Consider the following 26049-nt stretch of genomic DNA (forward strand, 5'->3'; position numbering starts at 1 on the left):
CAAACATCGTAGGCCCACGTGGGAGTGCCATGGGCGCGCACTTTAGCCACGTCGCAGATCACTTTCGAGACACACGAGCACCGGCAACGCGTCCCAACGGCGTCCGCCAAAGCGTATACTACGGTGTCCGCGATTCGCTTTGCCAACGCCGGAGAAGACGCCGCGGTTGTCTCCACTCTGGACGGAGCTGCGGGTGAGGAGGACATCGAGGCACCGCAGCGGCCGCCGGAGAAAAACGCCCCTCCTCCCTCGCCTCACCCCCCTGCTTCGCGCGCCACGGGAGAGAGCACGCATCCGGGCCGCGTTCCTCGCTCACGCACGCGAGATTGAACCGCGTTCACCGGCTCACCATAGAGAAAGAAATTGGCTCACCCTCACAAACCTCACGGCGACGGCAACGGCAGAAATGCGCTTGGGGTGTCCATATAATTGCTACCACCACCACCACCACCGTAATTGCTATTGCAATAAAAAGTACTCGTCCTATGCAGGAGACCTAATTTGGCTTATACTACAGAGCGACGATGATGTTCAGTATGGTCTCGTTCCCGCTCTTGAGGGTGTCGAAAACTGAACATGTGTCTGGTTGGCCTCCTTGGTGTTTCTTTCTTTCCTTCTTTCTTGATTGGTCCCATTCTCCTTTTCTTCTTTTCCTTGCCGGTTCCTATATTTCTTTATTCATCTTTTACATTGCTATCGCTGGCCCTTTCAAAGCAACCTGACCCTTTACCCTCCCCCCTCCTAGCACGTGCACATCCCACCCCACCCCCTTGCGCGCGTAAGAACGCACAGCCTCCCCACTTTCCTCCCTTGCGAGCGCTATACACCGCCCTGTCAAGCCACCATCCTTCTCCTCTCTCCTTCGCAAGCTTTTTCTCGCACCTGGAGCCTACGGCGCGGGGCCGCGTTGTTATCGCACTTGTACGTTATATGGAACATCACGATGACGTCGACGGTTACGTTAACGGCGAGAGCGTAATTTCGCCTGAAGTGTCCATATAGTTGCTATCGCAATAAAACTTTGTGAATGAATGACCTCTACCCGTCCCTGCTTCTCCGCACAGTGATGCTGCCCCCGCGCTGGCTGTTCCTCCTGGTCGTGTTCGTGGTGCAGTGCCGAGCGCAACAGCACCAGAGGGGGGTATCGCCCCAGCGGTCGGCGTTCTTCGGCCCCATCAAGCAGGACGCCGCCGTGCCCGCAGAACAGAGGAACTACGCCTACTTCAGGTATACACACTCCCCTAATATACGCACATCCAGTTTTTTTTGCGAACGGCCTCTCGAGCAGGTGAAATGTGAAAAAATGGCAGGTGAGCCCAATCTTTGACTTAGGTATCTCTTAATGGGACTGGCACCTCGGCGTTGGTGTCTTTAGGTTAACTTTAGGCGAATGCAACCCCTAGAACTGAACTCGGAGACACCTGTTTTCATTTAATTAGCCGGTTAAATACCATGTCACCTTCTTGTATGTAACGTTATTAGTGACGTCATTACTTCCGCTTTCTAATTCCGGGTTTCCAGGGATTTCGGCAAAGTCGTGCTCACGTAGCCGGGTCTCTAAAACATACGATTCTGTGTTTAGTTTGCGGTAATCAGTGATTTCTAATTAATTCTAATTATTCCAGACATTCCAGCAACTCAACTTGTAACTAAACTTATGTTCTGGTATCATATCTATAAAGAAGTCCATGAGTTTTGTACTGTAGTACTTTATCAACTTTCTTTTTTATTTGTTTTGAATTTTGTCCCCGGTCGTCTCAGTGATTTCTAATGATTTCTAATTATTTCAGATACGTGAGTAGCTCACCTTGTAAATAAGCTAATGCTCTGATTCATATACATAATGAAATTCATGAATTTTGTACTGTACTGTTCTTTTGGAATGTTTTCGTATTTATTTTGGATTTTGCTGCGCAAGAAACAAGAGTGTCAGCCGATGCTCGTGCCACTAAAAAAATGTGCCATGGTTGAACGCGGTTAAACCAAGTTTGCCGATCGATTGCGCGGTTTTGCTTGCTTTGGGAAAGGACACAGGTGTTGTTCGGCACCGTCAGCAACTACCGCATCTACAATTGTACCACAAGGCAACACACCGTAGCTGCTCGGCGCGGCAGCAGTAGTGAGCGAATTGACGTTCATGCTGCATCTCGCTTCAACGTGAACTGAACGTCAAAAGCACAGCGCATACGAAGCTACCAGCACTAGGCGCACTTAGTCCACATCGCAGGTCGCTTTCAAGATATGGGCGCTCACGCGGTGTGCGCAGCAGCCGCGACTAGTGGCAGGCTAAGTCCCAGTTTCACCTTGGCTGAGCTTTAAGGTCAGATTTACGGAAGCAGGCGCTTTCTGTCTTTGTACCTGGAATAGTAGAGTTATCGCTCTAAAAATCAGTTTCGCCATGAGTGCGAAGCAATGAATGCAATCACATTTTAGAGATAGAGAGAGAGAGAGCGAGAGGTAAAGGAAAGAAAGGGAGGTTAACCAGAGGATATCTCCGGTTGACTACCTTGTATGGGGGAAGGGGGTGACATCACTGCCAATACAGGGTACTAACTGTTTTAAGGTGAGAGCGTGGCAAAATAAAAATATCGCGATACAATACGAAAACACAACGGCGTCTTCCACACGTCTTTCTCGTTCATGAGTCTGTATTCGCCTGGCCTCCGTGCTAGCTTCTCGAACCCGCAGTGCGGAGACGAAGTAGGAGAGGAGGAGCGCTGAAATCCGATCCCAAACACTGAGCAGCGTCTGAGGCGACGCAGGGCAATGTATCCCAAACGCTGCTGACAGGGGAAAGGGAAAATGGTAAAAAATTACACGAAGTGTAAAGCTCATAGATGTAGTGGCTGTATGAAATGCAGTAAACATAAGCTGACTAAATAAGCACGCATGGTGTGGCGTGTGTTGACACATGAACAGAGAAAACTAGATGACCGCGAGCAGCATGCTAAGCGCGGGGTCGTGGGAACAAATTCCGGCAGCGGCGGCCACATTTCGATGGGGGGAAAATGCGAAAAAGCCCACTTCCCGCTCATTGGAAACACGTTAAAGATCGCCTGGTGGTCAAAATTAATCCGGAGCCCCAGACTACGGCGTCCCTCATAATCAACAACAGCTTGATTTGGACGAGTTGGTTCATACTGACTAACGTAGGTACAGCGCAACAGTTTTTGGGGAAAGAAATACGGAGACAGGAAAGAACGCTGACTTTCAGCTGAGTTTATTGGAGAAATTTCGGCCGCTCTTATACTGGGGAAGAACCGGGTGCATGCCCAACAACACCTATATGATGATACATGATACCAGTGTTGACCGAGGAATGAAAATTATCGGATAGGTGAAGGCGTAGTAATGCATCGGTCCGCGACCTTCCTGATAAAAAAGGTTCCAAAATTTCTCTTTCCTCTTTTTCGTTTTTACTTTTTTCAGGAACCCTGTCTTGTGGACTAATGACTTGCATTTGCATTCTTAGCAATGCAAAGCCATATGGCTGCCATGCCCATTTTTTCCGTTATGGCATTGCTGCCTGGCTCGATCATTAAAGCATTGACCTGTTTGACTTTCTGATTGGCAATCAGTAAATATGTTTTCGTGACCAATGTTGCACTGTCGAATACAGTTGTTGCTATTCTTATTTAGGACACACACTTCGGAAAGTTTACAAGGGGCAGAAAACAACAAATTGAATTCATATCTGTTCGCTAGAGCGTGGTGCCGGCGTCTGTAATTGATCCGCTTCGCCTTACTTAGTTTGCTGCTGCTGGTTGAAAATCGCGGTGGCATGCAACATAATGTTAAAAATGCCGCCATAACGGATCCTCAGCAAAGAAGAGTTGGTAAAGCGATGTCGCATACGTGCTGAAAGGTCTCGATAACGTTATCGTGCCACAGAAAAATATTTATTATACGCAAATACATCTATGCTCCGTGGCTGCTCTCGCTAGCTAGTGCCAGAGCAATCGGTGGGCTGAAATCGTCTATTCTTTCGATACGGGGCTGCCTGCGGCTATTCAGGGGAAAAAAACTGTTTTGTTCGGCATCACTTTGTGCTTTGAACGCGCACACGTCACTTTGCCGCTCAGAGTTTTAGCGGTTTTGTGACGTCTCGTGGCAGACGGGCGAAGTGGGCGCAGCCCGAAAACGTTTGATCAATGGCAGAGTATTATGACGAAAAAGACGTCGGATGAGAAATATTAGTTTTTCTTTCGTTTGATCGAATCATGCATAATCAGTGTGCAGATATATCAGCTGGGGCGTTTTCGCGATTTACGTGACTTCGCATGAGGGACAGCCGAAGTGGAGGCGGCCTAAACATTTTCTGACCTATCATAGAGGGCTGATAGCAGAATTGGAATCAAAAAGTGGTTGTTCAGTGGCTATGGTGTTGGGCTGCTGAGCACAAGGTCGCGGAATCGAATCCCGGTCACGGCGGCCGCATTTCGATGGGGGTGAAACACGAGAACATCCGCGTACTTAGATTTGAGTGCACGTTACCGCTGTGCAGAGAGCAGGACAAGCCGCTGCGCAAGCCGCAGCTAGCCGTCGACGCCGGACGGGCAGTTCAGATCGTTCTCGTGAAAACGGCGTGAAGAGGCTTCGCCGCGAAGACCCTGTAGTGCGTGGTGCCGAAAATGGAGCTCCTATTAAGCCGCTCCTCCAGCTGACGCTGTGACTGTGCTGCGTGTGCCGCCTGTGACTGATTTTTCTCGCATATTCGCGTGGCACGAGCGAGAGTAGGTGCACGCGGTGCGAGCATGCCTGTTTCCATTCGGCCGGACTTACCACTGTCTGTCAGGCCCATCGCATCCCATAGCGACAAGTTGCTTTAAAAAGCGAGAGCGTGACAGTTTATCCCGTTCTTCCCTCGTGCCGGCTTAGCGCTATGAGACGGTCCACAATCCCCAGTCCTTTACCTGTAGCAGCTAACCTTACGCAGACGCCGTTCGACATTGTGCCGTTTTGGGGAGGGCACCAGGTCGTACCGGATTAGGTTATAACGTTGATATTCTGGAATACAAAGAAATCAGTCGTCATGTCGTCGTCGTCGTCATACTATTGTCATCGCTATCGCCATCGTCTCGCTGCAGTTGTCACACGCACGCTCGGATCAAAAACAATTGCTTGCTTTACACAAACACGTTGATCCATCTGAAAACGTTCTGCAGAACCACAGATGATGCTGGGTAGCCAGCTACCTCCAAAACGCTTCGCATAACATCAGATCGCTCGCGAGATCTGCATCTTTTTATTATTTCTAAGGTTGCTGAACCTCAATATTATTTATACGCTTAATTAGACTAATCATTGATATACAGCAAATTTAGAAGCGGAAAGTTAGCTTCTGGAAGGGAAATCTTCTTGACGAGAGCCGGTGTATTCAGCATGGTATGGAGCTCGCTCAAAGCCAAGAGGACATGGGTGAAGCAAATCCCCCCCCCCCCCCCCCCCCAATGCACCGCCTACCATTACTTTGTGGGCTGAGTAGTCATACAGACGGCGCAAGTAGACCAGAACTTCGCTGAAGCATTTTAGGCGCAGTTTTCTGTCAATGTTGCTCTAAAAAGCATCACCCACAATGATAGTGGCTGAAATTTACAGCCTCAAGTCTCGTCAAATTTTTTTCTGATTGTCCTTTCTTCTTGGGGGGGGGGGGGGGGGTAGGGGGGGAGGGGGAGGGGTGACAGGAGCATAAAAGATGTGGACGTAAGAAAAAATGGTTTCATAGGGAAGATAACGCTCCAGAACTGTCATAAACTTTGAGTCCATGTAAGTAAAAGGCAAACATGGAATTATCATATCACTTATGCATTTCCTCTAACGTGACATATGCCATCAGCTAGCTCGCTTTACAAGCTAATTTCGGCTTTAGCTGCTGTATAGTTTCGAGCAAGGCTCAATCCAATGATATAGCAAGCGAAATTAACTGTTCTACCTCCCTGTATGTGAGGTTCGAAATAGGGACATATAATTCGACCTGGGAGGGAATAACCGCTTTACATTGAGGAGGTGAAGAATGAAAATGGGATTCGCACCATGGGAACAGAGAAAGTTTGGAAGGCATTTAGAAGGCGTTTTGCTCGCCTATATTTCTGTGACCGTAGTGAGGAAAATGCCATGCCGGTTGTGATGTCGGGGTCATCGCCTCCTGTGACAATCTGCGGTCGTCTGATCCCGAAGCAGCCCCGCCAATTTGCGAAGAGACATGGCTCGCCCTAAAAGATGTGAATGCAATCACAGCTTCAAGACCTGATGACGTTTTCTATTCCCGGCCACAGCGTAAAACAATTACTTAACCACATTATGGCACACTTAGCGAAACTGACCTCCTTCCGAGAAGAAATCGCACTACCACGTGTTCGTTAGTTCGCACTCGCGAAAAATTTCGAGATGTGGACACGAATGACAAAGATATAACAGTAAGTGCGGTTACCAAGTTTTCGTGTAAACTCATAAACTGGTGTGGGCCACGTTGCTAAGAAATCTGTTACGACTAAATAGCGCCGCGCAACCGCGCTTGCCTCGCCGCTGAACGTACAATTGCGTGTCAGTGTCTCCTTGTGGGTCAGACTTGTGAGCGCGGAATACTGCGAACTGCGCAGGACTAGGGCTGTCTTTTGAGCTCACAGGTAGCAGAGAGAACCTATAGAGGAATATACGGGTTCTAACCCATGGTAATAACCCTAGTTACTGCCGGCATTAGAGTGTACGCAACTCGGATCACGGCCGTGCCTGTAAACGTTGCTTTCGAGATCCAACACGACGCCCCTATTTAGCGTGCCTCCCTATCATGATCCACGGCCATTTATTTGCCTCTGCCAATCATTGCGGCGGAGCCAATGAAGACGCTTTCTTCGTATTTTCTACGATCAAGCGGCCGATTGACAACATAAAGGCAAATATTATGCTTAATTAAAGTACACACGCGCGCGCGTATTAAGTGATGGTACTGTGGCGGTGACTACTTGGACATGGCAGCGAAAGAATGTGCCTTCATCTTTTCGCGGGAATTAAACGCCCGCTTGGAACGCTCTCGTACTTCAAAGAGAAAATTTATTGAACCTCTTATCATGTTGCATCTTACATACTCTTGATGCTTTTCGGCGTTCCATCACTGTTGTACATAAAACAATGTATCTTCTATACATAATACCACATTCTAACACAATCTGCTACATGATAACCATAGAGTAAACGTGAAAGGGGAAAATTGGAATCCACCTCAATTGTAGCACGAAGTGAAAGAACAGGTTTCCCATGCAACTGCGATGCTTTATTTCTGAGAAACCTGTATGGGTATCCTTTGTAGCTTCATGATACGATTCGGGTGGATACCAATTTTTCCCTTTCTTGTACTTTCCTCCATCTTGCGGGTTTGCGCAGAACTGGTTTGATATATAGGAGACACTTCACAAGTTGGTTCTTTTTGCCTATACATTTCAACCATATGCATTCACATACAGCAATATACAATTATACAAGGTTTGTATCGCACTCTTTGCAAATCACATTTATCTGTGTCGTTTTTTTCTTTGCATATGTTTTGCTGTGTTTCTTATTGCTTCTATTTTGCTCAAGGTTGTATCACTGGCATTTCAAGTTTACCTTCCCTTAGTTTGAAAAAAAAATCGTGTATGCCATTGTCTTAAAAAGGACGCTTCCTGGTCTTTCTCCAATTCCTTTGACTGTAGCAAACTTCTATATTTTTCATTTGTGGGGAACACTGCTATTCTTGGCTTTTTACCGCTACCACATTCCTGGTTTTCCAAATGACAGACATTGTGTCTAGAATAAGGAATCGCTCGAAAAGAATATTCTCTATGTAAGTATTTAATATCGGTGTTTAAATGTTCGTTGCACCATCTTCCATACTGGACGGGTTAATCTTCCTAAGGAGTTGGTTAATTTCCTGCTCTCATATTTATCTTTTATTCGTCCTCTGCAACTAGAGGGCAAAAGTGAACATTGCTAGGGATAAGTTCCGGCCTTGTCGATGCGACATCTTTTCTGGGGCTTGGCGTAGAAACTTGGGACAAGGCGGACAGAAGGTCGAGACACACAAAAGCGTCACTATCAACAATCGTTTATTAGAATATCCTACTTCTAATGAACCATTGTTGAAAGCAGCGCTTGTATGGGTCTCGACCTTCTGTCTGTCTTGTCCCAAGTTTATGTGCGAAGCACTAGAAATATGATAAAAGGGCGCGTAGTTTGAAGGGAATGAGCCCTGCGTGTATTGTAATGGGAAAGTAAGAGCTTAGGTAAGGGAACAAGAAGCGAAGGAACAGGAGGCGTGATGAGTAGAAAATGTCGATGTTGTAAGTGCCTTATTGAGTGCGAGTGAAAACCCGACGTGTTTTCGTTTCAATTATTATTTTCACATATCATGGCAGGCGAGTACATTCTGCTCTTGCGAAGCAGCAAAGCAGTCCGGTATGCGCAACGTTTACGTGTGATTGATTCCGTAAAGCGTGCATGTTCATGCGTGTTTTGTACAGATGCTGTCTCATTTTCTTCCTATTATTACTTTGCGGCAATGCTGTTTGTGCTCTAATGTACGCGATGAATATAAGTAGCGACGTCTCTGAGTGCCCTTCTTCTTTCTTCTCTTCTGTGCCTTCCTCTGCGAACGTGCGAAACCTAGCAAAATTTGGTGCTCTAAGACTGTATTCAATGTTTTTCAGTGCTTCTTGTGCATGTATATATTATTTCTTCTTCCACAACGAGTAGCGAGCGCCACTAAATACGCTAACATTTCCCTAAACTTTATATGAATAAAAGAAGTCGCAGATCTGCCCGAAAAGTGAAGCCTCTCAGCACGTTGCCTTGAGTCCAGCGTAAAGCAGCAGGGCAGTCATTCTCCAGCAGCTTTTATATTCAACTTTCAAGCAGTTGAATCTCGGTTTTCACTCGCTCTCTTAGCCCACATGGGACAGACGTGGTCCACTCAGTATGGTCTAAAATCTATGTGTTTAAAAAATAAAAATCCTCCGTTATCAAGTTTACCCTACTGAAGCTACTCTTCCATTGTCGGCCTTAACCTATTCATTTTCTTTAACGCAGTAGAAGCAGAAGTTAGATATGAGTAAAACAAGATGCGCATTCCGTCGCATGCTCACATTGCGCGCCTGCATTGCCCCCCCCCCCCTCCCCCCCCCCCCCATTGTTTCTGTCGTTCCATTCATTTACCTGCGTACACACCGACAATGGTGACAAACCCCGCCTGCATCTTGTTGACACCTGTAGTCCTTTAACTCAGCAATTTTTCAGTGTCGTGTGTTTCAGACCAAATTCTAGAAGCCTTTAGTAAAGCGCCGGCATAGTGAGCCACTGTTGTAACCCTTATGTTAATATCCTAGAGCGAAACAGTGATGATTCTGCTTTGCCGCGCACAACGCCGAACGCTCGCGCCTAATTTGCACAACGTGGGAGCGATTCGGAACGCCAGAACGTTGCCGCTGTGATATGTGCCGCGAGCGAACTCTGAGAAAAGTTTTCGTGACGCGGCTCGCGCGATGTGAGCAAATATTATTCCTGCTCAGTTACGCTGACAGGGAGGAGCCAGGCGGGTCTCATCGTAATTAGGTTTGCCCCGTAAGGCCAACTTATGAAAGAAGATTGAAAGAAGTGGGTATATACCTTTATTTTATTTTACTTTTTAGGCAGTGGTGGCATGTCGTACCTTGTAGGTGAAATCCGCTTTGTCGTTCGCTTTACCAAAGTTTCTTTTCTCTCTTTACAACGCGTTAAGTATGCAGTTGGACAGCGACAGCGCGGAATGCTTGCGCTTTTCTCGACATATTTGGCGCAAGCTTGACAGCCGCATTGCAAACGCTGCTCTACACTTCACAGAAGGGTTGAAATCCGGGCCAGTTGGTACATAGTTAAAGGGGGAAAAAACCAGTCGCAATATACAAAAGACAAGAAGAGAGGTTGACGCCCCAACGACTGGACTATGAACTGAGCTTTATTAGAAACGGCGTAGCCCCAGCGAAACCAGCAGAGCATGCGCAACAACAGCTTCACTACTCACAGGGCATGAACAGACAAGATATCACATCTATCGTGACCGACCTAAGAAAGCAATTTCTTTTTTTTTCTTCTTCGTCGTTGCGGTGTCAACCTCTCTTTTTGTTTTTTTGTAACTGTTTTTTTCCTTCAACTACACTTCACAAAAACGCGGTTCACTGGACAGCTACTGACGTGACGTCTGTAAAAGCAAATATTCAAGAGAACCCATATCAACAGCGTTACGTTTCAGTTGCACTGATAATAAATGAGAGAGCATTTCTACTGTGATTGTTTTAGTATCTGATTTATATCTGCGTTCAATGATAGCGATAGCGCTTATGCTATCGCTCTTCTATCACTATTTATTCTGATATGTCCTTGACCATCATCACGCTACTAAAATGGTTTTGAGGTTTGAAGTGGACTGATAGGTTGCACGAATTTTCACGTAAAGGTTAGACTTTATGCTAAAATATTCCTAGCTGCCATTATATGAAACGTACACTTCGCCTTTCTGCTCGACGAGCATGATATGTAGTGCGAAATACGTGGAAGAGATTCTTTCGTTTGTTGGCTTATAGGGTGACATGGCGTGAACATTATTTAGTGGTCACATTTCGGGGCTTTAATTTATAGAAATTTAACTGCACAGAAAATACGGCTTTCAGTTTATTGTATGCTCGTCATGTTCTGAAAGCTGCGAGTGGCTTCATAAAACATCGCTCGTGTCTCAAGATACAAGCCAAACTCGGCGACGCTTCTAAACGCTATCCATGAACGCTGACGTCTGGGAGACTCTGTGGTCAATCGGCATGCAAGGAAAATTTTATGCTCATTAAAACGGCATATCTGATGCCAAGGTCTGGCCGCCAAAGACGGTTTTATTTACGTGATTGATTAATTAGTTATATTTATTGAAATGTTGAGAATATTTATGTCTCCAGTCTCTCTACGACGTTTAATTGCTGCATAAATAATAGGATGAAGTCAGTTGAAAGCTTTTACAGCGATGAAGCAGTGAGCTACCATACGCGGAGCAGACATTAGCAAAATTAAGAAAGGAAACTATATAGCTCCTTCAGCATGGCTTGAGACAGGGCAACACACACACTCTCTTTCTATCTTTCTTCTTCCCCCTCCCTCGCGGATGTTATGACGCAGTTAGAACAATATCTGCAGTTTGCAATAACGGGGAAAGAATACAACGAAATAAATCTAAAGAACAAAACTAAATCTCTCTGTACAACAAATCTTCGAGATTCTTTGACTGTCTGGTAGGAGTGTTGCTAAATTCTTCACAGCAATTATCTGCGCTGATGTGTTGTGCTATCCCAGCGACCGCAGTGGCACCCAGTGGATATCCTTTGAAAATCCACTGCAAGGATATGAATATCCCTTGGATGTGCGGTATTTGTCCAGTGGACATCATGGAGATAAGCAGAATACATTGCACGGACATGTCGGGACGTTTTGCATAGTGTCTGCTATATTAAACGTTCCGTTCGTAGCTGACGATGTGTGAGAGACGCAACGGGCAAAACACCCACGAAGCAAGATCAGATACACAGCGTGCACACGTATGCGCACACTTGCTCGCACATAAGTGCAGTGTACTCCTCATCCTTCTACATATAGCATATTGAAGTAACTGAAGTTTTCAATGTAAACTCACAAAGGAAGAAGCTTAGCACAAGTGACTGGTTGGTGGTCGATGCGGCGAAATCGACACAAGCGGCAGTGTTCCCGAGCGTGCCGACAGCGAAAGTGCCAGGCTCATTTCATTTTCCAAAGCAGGGGTGGCCGACAGGAACCGACCCATCTTAACGCTCGCATTTCGGAAGCTATCATATGCCTCACTTTTCGGCCAAGCTATGCGCTAACGAGGAGGCGTGCGTGAGCCTCCCCCCCCCCCCTTTTTTTTTTATACGCGGGCGTTATTAGCGATGGTAGTTACGGCCCTGTGACGTAGGCACTGCCGCACGTGGATTTTGAAAGTGCATCGCCCAGAAAATTGTTGGTTTTAAAGAAAACTGCGTTAAAAACAAGGCTGCTTTTAACATCAGTACAAAAAGATAAAAAGAAAATAAAAGAAACGGGTGCATGTACGCACCCTCGGTAGCGCATGGTTCTGCTGTAAATAACGAATATCATTTACCAGGCGGGCTTTAAGATATGTCGCTTTGTGCCGGCCACCCTTGCTTTAGAAAATGGAACGTGCCTGGCACCCTCGCTATTGGCACGCTTGGGAACAACAGCACCGCGTGTCGCAATTTTGGCGTTCCAGCCAACAGTCATCTATGCTCATCTTTTTTCCGATGGGACTGTACGATGTACACCTAACTGTAGACACGATAGCTTCGGATTATAATTGCAACATACGAAAAATCATAATTCTGCCGCAAGGAAACTGAAAGACAAACCTCTGGGTTGACAACTATGATGTGAAAGCCAACATAGGTACAGATATAATGTCCTTGTGACGTCAATGGAGGATACCTGAAATTGACCTCCGACGGATAGCCGTGGCAAGGAACTAATGAATTTCTGAATTGAGTAAATCTAGCATTTATGTAGCTAAGCTGGGGATTTGTGCAGTGAACTAGGATAAATGCAATATTATAACTATTAAGAAAGTAATGTTCAAAAAACTAAGCGAAGTGAAAGAATTGCCAATTTGGACCAAATTCACATGCAAAATGAACTGTAAGTGCAATTTATTACACATCAATTTATTTTGTTCAATTAGTTGCACACATCTCTGTGTGAGGAATGAGCGTGCAAAATTGCATATCATAATCTTCATTAAAAAAGAAAGCTATCAATGTTCGCGTTACAGGGTGTGGAACTAAATCTTGTTTTGAGAAAAGCGTAAACAAATCTTCAACCATGCGAAAGATGCCAAGAGCTACGCAGAGACCTAAGATGCACCAGATTCATAGCTGGATCCCCCATGAGATGCACTACAGTTTCCGTTTGCTCGTGTGGCTGGTCGGCGACAACATAAAATAAAAAGTATTTTGAATAATATTTTTATTGTTACGGGGATGTTGGGAGCATAGAAGATTGTATTTACAATATATATATATATATATATATATATATATATATATATATATATATATATATATATATATATATATACACACATACAAAATGAGTCAGAGTAGTCAAGATGGCTGACCACCAGCAACACGCAGCAGCCAGCGTTCCGCAATCTTCTTCCTCACTTCTTTCATCCTTCCGTAACAGGACTCCCGGGTGGTGAAGCGCCGTCTCGGCGCATGGTAGGCGAAGAATTGCGAGCGAACTATGGCTTCAGCCGCAAAACGTGGACGACGTCAACAGGCGTCGGACTTGAGGATGCATCAAACTTTAGCGGCGCAAACTCGTAAATTACGTCGTTAACTCGACGTAGGACTTCATAAGGGCCTGCGTAAGCGAGAGAGAAGCTTCTGGGAGAGGCCAACCAGACGACATGGTGACCAAAGGAGCACCCAAGCACCTGGCGCGAACTTAACATACTAAGCATAAATAACATAATAACATAACATAATAACATAAAAGAAATACTACTCATTCGCGGTTTCGCAATACAAAGGCATGGGTTGGAAAACTAACTGTAACTCCCGAGAGGGACCGTCGTCGTATTCAGACGTATACATACTCCAACCTGCACCAACTACACAGAATACACCCCACGAGGTTCACTGACGAGCGCCCGTGGTGCAGAGACACACCCACACTAAAACACATCTCATGGGAGTGCCCCTGGAGGCCTCCGCACATAGACAGCCCCATATTACGCCAACATCCACTAATGAAGAATAGGCAGTGCGAGGCATGGCTTGCGGACGAAGGTCGGGAGAACCAGTTGGCTCTTCTGGACCACGCCCAGCGAGCCGCTTGTGCCAGTGGGGCCCTGAAATAGGGGCTCCAACCATCGTGCCTTATTTTATTTATATTCAATTAAGTTTTTACTGTCTCCCTCTCTCCCAAACTAATAACGATAGGAAGATAATTTTTCAAAATTGTACTGAATGTTTGCGCATACATAAAATGTAAAAAACAAAAAACATACATTCTATTAAAATAATTTACTTTTGAACGTGGCCTACCACTTTAAGCATCCCGCTATATATGCAGCTTCGTCAAGGATGGAAAGTTACAGCTTCACATGCGTGAGGGCATTGAAGCCTCGGCTCAAGTCCGAGGAAACTGCACAGCCACGAAGTATTGCCTCCTTGTTTGCTTCTTACATTGACCTAAGCCAATTACGGAGTCCTCAGTTGAAAGCTCCAGTCGAGCGTTCCTCATAACCTCGGAAAAAGCGTCGTCCGATTGAAGCTGGCCTGAAAAGCAGCTGCGTATGGGTATTCTTGCTGCTTTGCCATCGTATGAAGTCAGACAGGCGAGTATGAAGGTAACAGTACGGGCGGATTTCCTGCTTATGTCAGTGATCGTGCTAAGAAGCCGCCCACAATTTCGAAACGGCTGAACGTCGCGACACTGATCCACGGCTCAAAGCACCTGCCAAGCTGATCAAGCTTTGGGTGCTTTAAGGGCTAACATCTTAGTATCGTGCACGCCACGTTGCGCACTTCGTTATGAATTATATATTACGCCGCTAGGATAGACGCGCAATGCAAGCAATTAAGCATGACAGAGGGCCCAGAATGAAAGCCTGATCACGGAACTTTTGTTCAAAAAAGGCCGGTAATGTTGGGAAACCAACAAACATGGGAGACCAACAAAATGTGTTAATGATCCTAGTCTTAAACTAAGTGGAAGGTAAATAAAGTGTTGCCGCGTGGCGATGATTGTGCATCGGTTCCAAAAGTGTGTCCCACAGAGATTTATTAACCCTGGAAGAAGGAAAATGAGTGGTGGAAGAAAGTAATGGCAGATGTGGAGAATGCCATAATGTCGTGAACGAGGAAAAGCTCTCAGTCATGATAGCTTTTTTTTTCTTTTCTTAGCCGCCCTTACACTCACCTAAACCTTCTTGGTGTTCACGTGCTTGCCGGGAAAGACAGGTGTCTTTCATTTGGCAATGGGCTGAAATTAGTGGGAAAAAAATGGAGTTAAAAATAAGAAAGACGAGCACGTGGCGCTTTAACTCAATTTTCTTAAATGCATCCACTTCTTGTAATGCTCCTTCGCTGAGGTATCATTTCTAGAACAAAGGGAGATCCATTCTTGCGTTCGTCAGAAATATTAAACTGGCGCATACGCAAAAGCAATCGCTTTCCGCATTCATTCCTGCCGGCCTTCGGAATGGTATTCGTTACGTGTGCACAGGCATTTTTCTTTTTAACTTTTGTGAGAGAAGAGTTGAGAATGACAGCAGGGCTACGCTCCTTACTAGAGTCATTAGAATCAGGCAAGTTACCTCGCTTTGCATCTCCCTAGAGACACAGAACACGGCGAAGATAGAATGAACTATTAAGCTCGCGATTTTTAGCTGAATACTCAGAAAAGGCGGCATGAAAACTCATGCCTGAAAACTTGATGCCAGTAAATTTATGTGCCTTAAATTTATCAGGAATAAAAACACAAAGAAGCGTGAAGATTTTTTTTTTTCGCATGTGCGGTTTTGTGCCACGAAATACTGCAATACTGCAAATACTGCAATACTGCAAATACTGCAACCAAACTGGTTGACCTAGCTTTCAACCTCATTCGCGATGACAGTCTTTTTAGAGCTTACGTGTGCACAAGATAAAGTAGGTTGTCGTTTGAGCGCAAGTATACATATTTTGTATAGATACTTTTTACCGTGCGGATGGATCGTATAGACGTAGTGTAGTGTACTTAATGTCACTGTGTTCCCATGGCGCGAGTAAACAGACTCAGGCCGACCTCCCCACCTTTCATTTAAGCGTTCTCTCCCTCCTTCGAAGAGGCGTAATATCTGTCGTGAGCCTGGCGCAGAAAAACCACCGAACAAGTGCATTTTGCCGACACAAAGCTGAGTTCTTTCTCACATGGGGAATTTATTTATTTATGTGGAGTGCCGTCAAGATACGGACGAACTGGCGCGTGTACCGGAGGAGAAGAAGAAGAGAACAAAGAACTTCAGTAAAATGTAGGAACGGCTTTATCCGGCTCAGTCGAGTTATTGACATTTTGGCGCAGTCGTAGAGGATTAAAACTGATGCGCGTTGAGAAGACTCGCTGAATGGGAAGACGGATACGCTGGGGACCTACCGTCTAAACGACAAGAGCAACGCTGACTCCGGCGGATCTTCTACATCGAACGAGCTGCTGATCTGTGTCACCAGCGAGGCAAGGCCACCCGAGTGTCCCTTGACAGTGAGAGCTACGTCTGAATTTCACTCTTTGATGCGCCATGCATGGCAAGTTCCACAGTCAAACACCGTCAAATGAGTGGCCTTCCGGACAGAATACTATATCTGCTATGATTAACTTGCTGCAGATGCAGTCGAAGCAGGTTGAGCAGCAGTCACAGCTCTTGCGCATATTGAGCCAAGCGGGATTACACAGAGCCGTTCCAAAAAGAGGTGTCGTAAAGCCGGACAATTTTGATGGTATGTCAACGGCTGCAGCTACATGGATTGTTTTTTATGAATACGCCTGCCGACAAAATCGGTGGGATTCGGAAAATGGCAAGATAAGAAACCTCAGGCCACTTTTGTCAGAAATCGCAAAAGAAGTGGCTCGACATGAGAATCTTCGACCACCTTGGTTACACTTGGGGTCAATAGAAACAGAGCTTCATGACATCGGTTGAAATGAACCGTTTGGAACGGTGGAACAATGCCATTGTGTTTAGACGCAAAGTCGGAAGCCTTCAAGAGTACTTTTATGAAAAGCGAAGGCTACGCCTACTCACGGGCGCAAGCCTTCCGGACATAGCAGTTGTGCCACTGATTATGCTAGACATGAACAAAGACTGCCAGAAACAGTTGCTGGCCAAATCTCCTAAGACCGTCGAGGATCTCTTGCACGCCCTAAACAACGTTATTGTACACTCTATTGCGCATGCCGACTGACAAATAACAATGTGCAAAAATAGGTAAAAATGTCGTTCAAGTGGGCGCCCAAAGCACAGTAACCCAAGAGCAGATGAAAGCAGAAGAGGAAGAGAGATCACTTGGCATTGAAGGGGTGGAAAGCTAGGCAAACAGTAAAGACAATGCATTTGTGTAACGCAATGACAGAGCCGTTGTATATTTACTGAAGACTAACGTTCTTCATGTCTAAATGGAAATTAATGGTTGAAGCACACATGTGCTGGTGGACACAGGTGTGTCTGTGAGTCTCATAAATGACATCCTGGCAGACAAAAAGGAAATCAGACGAGATAAAGCAGGGGAGGTGTAAAGTTGCGACGGCACCAGAAGATTTCTGCATTATTGGACAACAGTGATTGCAAAATATCAAAATCATTGCAATCGAGGTTAAGGCACTTGTACTGAATGACGTGAATTTTTTATTTTTTTTACTGTCAAGACCGGACATGAGGCACCTAAGGTTAAATATATCTTGGAAAGATGAATCACATCTCGACTCAACGTGAGAAGAAAGCTGCTTGGCACAAGAAACGCAGGTCAGGACGGTGAGAAACGCAGAAGAGATAATGACAACGTATCCTGACCTCATCTTCGTTGGAGCGTACCATCTTGCCACGTCTTTCCTGGAAGTTCCTTATAAGCGGCGAGACAAATGTGCTCCGCAAGAAGCCATATCCACTGTCTCATGAGTAGTATGACTCAAAAACTAACTAGAACAAATTCTAGATGCTAAAATCATTAGGCCTTCTAGATCCTCGTTTGCATCGCCTATGACAATTGTGCCTAAGGAGGACGGTACTTTCAGATTGTATAGACTACCGATTGATAAACCGACAAACCGACCTGTTTACATTTCCTATGCCACGAATCGATTACGTAATAAATGGAAATAGAGGATGTGACTGGTTTTCGCAAACCAATATATGCAAATGTTATTGGCAAGTTCCTCTCCAAGAAGAATGCAAGAAGTTTACAGCTTTCGTTAAACCTTTTTATCTGTATGAATACAACAGGTTCCCATTTGGCTGAAAGAACATGAGCGCCTGGTTTCAATAAATGATTACCAATATTCAATCTGCTTTTACTGTTTTTACTGGCCCATTTTGCAACGCCTACGTAGACGATATTATGGTGTACTAGAAAACAGGTGAGCAGCAACCAGCACACAAATAATTTATCACAGGTTTTGGAAGCACTGAGTAAATCCAAGTTAAAGTTAAATGTCAGAAAAAGCAAATTTTTCAAGCGGCCTGTGACATTTCTCGGCGGAGTTTTTCACGGCCACACAAAAAGTTCCAAAGCACAGTCGAGTCTGTCTAGAAGATAAAGACATTGCCTAGGTCGCACGATTTGTATTCATTGCGAGTTTTTCTTGGTCTGTCTGGACACTTTCGAGGCTTTGTACCACACTACGCCACCATGACGAAGTGCTTGAGATTTCTAACGCACTAAGGCGTACCGTTTGTTTGGAATGAACATTGCGAACAAACATATCATGAACTTGACAAAATCGTACCTTCAGATTCATCTTGATACTTCCGGACTTCGAAAAGCCTTTCGAGCTCTGCACGGACGCGTCAGCTTACGGAAGGGGGGTTCTCCTATAGCAACGGAACGACTCGCAGCCGCCAGCGTGCCAGCTCAAGGCTGTGGGTTATCACTCGTACACATTTACGAAAGCGCAAGAAAACTACGCTACTACGGAAAAGGAAGCGCTTGCAGTGGTAATGGCTGTATGGTATTTCTGAACATACCTTGAAAGCGGACAGTTCAAGCTGCTTGCGGACGACAAAGTACCTACGTATCTTCTTACTCTCTCGCAACCCAAAGGAAGAACTGCGAGGTAGATCAACGGATTGAAGCAATTCACATTTGGAGCGACCCACAGACCAGGGGACAAGCAGCCAGAAGCTGAGGAATTATCGAGGCTACTATTCCATCTGCAGCAAGTACGGAAAAAGTGTGTCCCATCGACATCTGGAGGGCACAGTAAACATTCGACCACAGGGCGAAATGTTTTACGTGCCGAGCACATGCCGGCCTAGAATCTTGCGACTTTACCACGACAACGCCGAATCACTTGACATGACGGTTCTCAAAGATGTTCAGGAAGATAAACCAGCGTTTTACCTGGGGAAGTATGGCAGAAGATGTGCGTGAATATCTCCGCATTTGCCACCTGTTGCTAAATATAAAACTTGAAGGAAACGAAATAGGCATTCCCATGTATTCGAGTGTACCCTTTGAAGTTGTTTACCTAGACTTCACTTAAATCAAAAAGAAAAGAGAAGGGGTGCGGAAGACGCAGAATTTCCTTGTCTAAATTCACGAATGTACAAGAATGGCAGCAGCTAAATGTGGAAAAGCGGATACCAACTCTGCAATTGTCCTGATGGAACGAGTCATATTCAAGGCAACTAAAGTATTCGCCTTCGATAACGGACCTGCGTTCCGTAGCGAAAATGTCAGAAAATGGGCAAAACAGAGAGCCACAATTCCAAGTTTTTCGACGCCGTACCACCCACAGGCATCGCACTCGCAAAAAGGTCAATTCACGACCTCAAGAAGTACTTGGAGCTACCTCCGTTTGCGAACATCTTCCCCTATCATCCCAGAAGAGATAGAGCCAGAGGCCCCGGAGAATGTAGAGTGTCGTCAAGACGAGGACCAAGTGGCGCCAGTACCGCAGGAAAATGAAAGAACAAAGAACTTCAATAAAATGGAGGAACGGCTCTATACGTCTGCGTTGAGTTCTTCACATTTCATTTATTTATTTATTAAAGCGAAGCTATTTATGGCTAGACTTCCGTGCATTTTTCTTCCGCGTGTGCAAAAACTGTGGTCCGATCCCAGAGATAGTGCAGTACCGGGTCTACGCGGCGGAGGGGAAGCGTGCTTCAAGCATTGCGCCATCTTGCAAAAATAAGTTTAATATCTTGGGTCCAAATAGAACCCGTATGAGATATTAAGCTGATAAAAACAGACTCTACAATTTGACCCGCGTCGGCCTTATCTACATTCGCACCGCCCTCTCTTTGTCGGCATTCCAAGCGCTTGCATATGTACTTTCCTTCCGCTCTCCCGTGGTAGTGGTCCGGTCGAAACGTCACGCGTGTCTAGTTTCCTCCTTCGCCTCAGGGTGGCGGCAGCGTCGTCCACGCGAATGTATATAAAAATCATGGGAAATGAGTTCATACCTTTGTTCAAAATTCTGTGCCAGCTCTGTGTCGTGTGCTAAACAGCTTCGCTGGTCATCCACCTTAACAGAGTGGAATGTCTCATAATTTATTTATTTATTTGTTTATTTATTTATTTATTTATTTATTTATTTATTTACTTATTTATTTATTTATTGCCCCTAAATGTCCTGACGACAGGGCATTTCATGAGGGGTTCATTGTTACACTTCATATATGATGTCTTCGATGGCTGTCCTTGTGATTACTCGCTGAGCCGTAGACTGAAGCCGTTAACTATAGCAAAGCAATGTTTGCATAAGCGTCATTTCCGCTGCCATTACACTGCTGCATGGTAGGAAGGCTTTTCGAGTCCTTCGATGTCTGTGCAAAGGAAGAAAAGTGAAAGAAAGGAATGCAGGTGCGCAATAGTACGTGCCGAACGTGGGCAGACCACTTTATGAATGGTTGATCGTGTAATCGAGCTGCGAGGGTAGAACTTATCTCCAGTCGGGCCAACTTTATTATGTAATTCTAGTGATGGAAACTAGGCTGATAGACATAAAAGACATTATCACTAACACCCTCAGCGTCAGGACCAGGCATGTGCTGTCTCTCTCTCTCTCTCGTTCTCTCTTGGCCAGCCGTGAGCCTTGCCCACTCGAAATGTTCCTGTTTCTTGAAGGAGTGAAGCAGTATCGAGGTATTAGGATAACACACTTGCAACATGTCCCTTTCGTACATGAAGTATAGTGGCCCGGATGAGTCTCCTTTATCTTGAATAAGCATACTCTCTTACCTAACTACTGTGCTAACTGCCTTTTACTTATTTCTGTGATCAATAGCGTAATGTGTTTTGTATGATGGTCTCCGCATCGCTTAGAGTGCGCATCTCCCCGACACGGAGACTAAAGAGCGCAGCTGCTTAGCCACCTCTGACCTGTCAGTACACAGGACCAGAGCACGTGATCGAAAGCTACAAGAAGGGTATCGAGAGCGATGTGATTATGCGCTGAACTGTAGACTGAAGCCTTTCACTGTGGCAAAGAAACGCTTGCATAAGCGAAATTTTTGGTTATATTGCACTGATCTGCTATACGATGTATCAGTGACGCGGTACTGTTTCCAAACAGACATTTTTAGCGATTACACTTCTCACTGTTTGACCGCATTTCTTTCTCTCCTTCTCTATCCCTCTTTCTACCCCAACGCCATATCCCTTTCCCCCTCCCCCCAATTTTATATCCTGTTCGCATGGCTGCAACGCTGCGACACGGAAAAATCCATCCGGTCCTGCTCCCGGCGACCATCTCACCTCTGCAATGATGGATGATCAAGAAACGCTCTGCTAAGTGGCCGGGTACCGTACCGGAGTTCGGCGATGTTCTACAGCGAGCCTGAGCGTCGCGGTCGTTCGGGTCGGCACCGGATGGCCTTCTACGACATGGGTCTGGAAAAGCGGTTCCCCGAGGTTGACCAGCGGGGGTTCCACGAGGACATCTTTGAGGAGAGCTTCGGAGACTTCAGCCCCGTCAAATAGACGGGCAGGGTGGGAAGAAAATGACACGCGAAACCCAACCTGCTCCTCGCCCACCAGCCACCACGATGACGATGCCGTACAGTCAATGTCGTTTGTTCGCTCTTAAACCAAAATATTCTTATCTTGTCGGTGATGTAGGAACCTTGGGCTGACGCCACTAGGAGGAACGGAGGATACGTTAAATTTGTTTTAATACCGGCGCCTATGCCACTCATGCAATTGGACAAGCCGAGGCATGCCTCTTTGACAACTTTCGGTCGCGACTGTTATCGTGTGAGAAAGGCAAATATGCGTGTGGCCAAGTTTTGTTGCTCGTAGTGGAACACGGATAGAGACAACGTTTTCGCGCACTTTAACAGGTCAAATTACATGACATAGGTGCTATCCTAATGGAAGAGAAAACGCAGCGCACCTATTGTACTTGGTGGTGCTATATGCCATGGGTGTGATTGACTTTGTAGATGAATAAAGCAGGTCTGTCTCTTTCAAAGCGTGGCACAAGCTAGAAGCTGAACTAATTCGTTGACTATTTCGTGAAGTATGACCTAAGTGGCTGAGAAAGCGAGGAGGAGGGAACAGTTCGTTCACTGGGGTATCATTGGGGCACGCACCTTTCAATACCTTGCGGTTTCGTGTTTCGTTGAACAAAGTGGTTTAGTAAAGTATAAGCGGGTTAGGTTTTAGCCCGTCGTTAATTTTTAACACTTGAGATTTATATGCTTGCTGAAACAATAAATAAATCCACACTCGCATGTCCCCAAACTCTCCAAACTCCGACCTCTGTAGTGTGAGCGACCCACCTTGGCTGTCGCAAACAGGACTTTCGCGGACGTGCTCTGTTGAAAGAGAGGAAACAGCAGTCGAGGAATTGATTCTTTCCGGATGACCGAAGTACCGTTCAACAGTTGCATTAATTGCAAAGTATATGAGTGTAATTTTGCCAGTATTGTTATGGAACCTGTTCCGAGTCACCTGCGGAAGTGCTGGAGTGCGATTTAGTAAAAGGAAGCCTTTATAAAAACACGAAGGTTGTTTTCTCACGGCATGTTTCTCTCATGTTCTTGCAGCCTTCCCTTTACAACGGGAAACATGATTTTAGGGTGCTAAAAAGGCACATGCAAGGGAGAAACACACAAAGACACACAGAGCGCCAACTACCAGCTGATTTATTGCATGCACAAAATTAGCCACAACCTTAAGAAGGTGGCAGCTATATACGTTGTCCGTGTCGTTTTTTTCCGTCCCCGACGAACTAGTCGAGCGGCGATGTCGTCGTACCTCGAGTATTGAGAGATAAGGGTGTACGGAGAATCACGCTAAGCGATTTGTGCGCTGTGGCCGAATGTAGGCCGAAGGGGCAGATGCCTGAATGATCGACTGAGGGAGTATTCCAACAACTTAAACAAATTAGATGGCGCGCATCTTAGCACGCATTGCAATGCCTGCGCGCGTGAGCCATAGTTTGTACGCGCGTTGCCATACTGGGCAGGAGCGGTAATAAAACTGCTCGTGAACTCTCGGAGGCGAGCTACATCAAAAAGAAAGGCACCACGTATGTTAGTGATACCTCAGTCACGTTGTATGATACTGATATGCACTTGTTTGAAGCACAGGTGTACCGGCAGAGATAATCCTTGAATGCCACGTCATATATCTCGTGTTGCGCGTGCGCGGGAATCCTACCATGCCCCATCTTCTATTTCAATAGACCAGTTTGTAGTTGGCGCTCTGTGTGTCTGTGTGTGTTTCTCCCTTGTGTGTGTCTCTTTAGCGCCCTGAAATCATATTTTTCAAATCGCAACAACCTGCACAAGAAGTTTTATTAAGGTCGTCACAACGGGATAACCCTGTCTATAATATATCAACTAAGGGGTTTTCAGGTGCTTCTTCACTTCTATTGCTGGTAACATTAGACGGTGTTTCTTAAATTCCTTTGTCGAAGAAGCAGTTTATGATTTCATAAAACGGCAGAAGTATAATGTGCAGGTTGCCCTCCTCCGCGGCACTATATACGTCAGTTGCAGTCAACATTCATGTGCCAGAACATTGCAACTGACTTTCATTAGCTTGGCTGTTGTTTTACCTTAATGGACAGCAAAACAAGTGCGCCTCTTCAAATCGTCACCACATGTCTAACGTAGGTCCCAAAGTTTCGTTATCGTACGTCACGCAAACAGGAGCGCTTTTTTTTATGCAAAGCATTGGGACACGAGTGCACGAACGCGCTTAAATCTGCTGCTGGCTCTGTTGCTTGGCGGAAAGAGATCACGTGTGACTTCGCGCGTGTGACGTCACACGTATAAGACGTTCTATGTATGAACACGAGAGGTCACGTTCGTGTGGGACGTCTACTGAGAGTGCAATGAAATTGTTGGAAGGTGTAGGAAAGCCTTCTCTTGTCCAAGTGGTAGTTTGCCAGTGCTGGAAGGTGCGACAGCGGCCATTATCTTTCACCTTGATGTGATGCATTATAGTATAATACCTGTCGCGTTAGGGAATCACTTCAATACAGATGCCTGGGCGTTCTTGACACCGGTCATCTGGTGACACCACGCACAAGGTTCCCCTATCACTGAACTGGAGGCGGCATTTAACTAACAACGTGATCAAAAACATTTCCTTAAGATAGGGAAAAAGCAGGGAACAAAAAAAATACAAGAGAGAACGGGGACGAGCCACCAAGAATATGACAGCAACTCGAGCTCCATATGTGGGAACTGTAAATAGCTTGTTGCCGTAATCCCCGTGATTTAAATTGTTCGAACTATTCTTCAAGTACTATTCCCTTGCCGCCAGCACCAAACGTTACTTTCCCATTACGAAATATCTATATAGAGAACCTTGTCTAAGTTAATGAAAAGTTATAACGTTGTCATCTGTTCCGCGTGAATAAACGTACCGTACGGTGTCACACTATAACGCAGAACGGGGAAGTGTTTCTTGCTTGTGCACCCGTGAGTTCTGACTGTGCACTTTTCTGTGTGAATATGGATGCGTTTTATACGTTTTCCTTTTAAAATGAGAAATGCCAAACTCGGCTATTTTTCTTGCTGGCTTAGTTCTTTTTCTTGTCGATTGCCTTACGCGTGGAAATGTAGTGGCATTCTGATTGAAAAAGCATCTGTTTAAAACACATGTGCAAATACTTTTGCTTGGCTTACCCGTGTTGTTGCGTACTTCTTGGTCGTGACTATATCCTCGAGCTGCAGAATTCTCTGTTCACTTCCCACAAATCACAACTAGTCAGACTATTCCGCTCAGTGATATAGAACACAGCAACACAACTGCGCTATCTTTAACAGTATTTATTCGACAGAACGTGCGAGAAAAACAAAAGTATTTTCAATTGACGCGTAGATGTCTACTAGAATAAAGGAAAAGAAATGGCTTTAGATAATTGGTGGCCTCCTTTATCAGTAGCTTCTTTTTTTTGTTCGTGGATTGTTGCACAAACCAGCAAGAAGGTAAAATTGCTGCTATTACGGCGCCTGCGAGATACTGTATCATCTAATTAGAGGGAAAACGGCAATGTTTAAATTGCATGTTTCCCAAAGCACCAGATGTCAGTGCATTGGTCCTTTTGACTGAGTGCCAGGGCTATTTACGTTATAGCCGGTACTTTGCTGTCGTATAACCGATTCGTTGTCAAAGCTTTATTGTAAACGGGCAGCTGTTTGCGCTCCTGCATTTCAGGATATAATGAATGATTGTTGCACTCTGTGGAATGTCAGCGTACCCCTGTTCCTGGCAGTGTGCTGACTGATGAACAATAAAAGCTAATGGACGTATTGTTCTTCGGGAATTTCATTAGCTCACGGCGCAAGAGCTCTGTCTGCCAGCCGGTGTGCTCAACGCGTTGACCTGCCTGCTGTAGACAATTCGAAGCAAGGTGGTACATCGAGCTGTTTGGTCAAACTTCTTGCTCATTCTCTTCATTTTGATCGCTGGAAGGTTTACACATTACATCATTTAGCTCCCATACGGCTATAAGAGGGTGAAAACTTGCCTGCCGAATTTATCGCATGCTTCATACAAAAGTACAGTACTGAAATTCTGTGGCATAAGAGCGCGAAAACTTCCCCGCAAACCTACGAATGCCGTACTAGTAAGACTCCGGCACACTAAAAAAAGAAACTTTGTGCATAATAAAGAGTGCGCATATGCTCCTGCGGTGCGAGGTTGTTCACCTTGTGCGCTCTCCAGGTTCCAGCTGGTTTTCAAAAAAAAAAAATGTGGTACGTACTGTTGGGCTGGCTGGTTTAACATAGTACTGCCTTCCAGCGCAAAGGCT

At 45.5% G+C, this 26049-nt stretch overlaps 1 protein-coding gene and 1 pseudogene across 1 annotated transcript in view; one reads left to right on the forward strand and one right to left on the reverse strand.

Annotated features, from left to right (window-relative positions):
* LOC126536533 (uncharacterized) overlaps positions 1 to 25551 on the forward strand; it is a 71636-nt gene extending 46085 nt beyond the window's left edge. Inside the window, exons 2-3 of the mRNA XM_055074065.1 lie at positions 1065 to 1227; positions 21557 to 25551. Of these exons, the coding sequence (XP_054930040.1) occupies positions 1067 to 1227; positions 21557 to 21758 (363 nt within the window). The 5' untranslated portion in view covers positions 1065 to 1066 and the 3' untranslated portion in view covers positions 21759 to 25551. The remainder of the gene's footprint in view (positions 1 to 1064; positions 1228 to 21556) is intronic.
* Positions 19876 to 20055, reverse strand: LOC126537219 (U2 spliceosomal RNA; annotated as a pseudogene).
* Positions 25552 to 26049: the final 498 nt, after the last annotated feature.

The sequence above is a fragment of the Dermacentor andersoni genome, chromosome 4, assembly GCF_023375885.2.
Source record: "Dermacentor andersoni chromosome 4, qqDerAnde1_hic_scaffold, whole genome shotgun sequence".
Classification (NCBI taxonomy): domain Eukaryota; kingdom Metazoa; phylum Arthropoda; class Arachnida; order Ixodida; family Ixodidae; genus Dermacentor; species Dermacentor andersoni.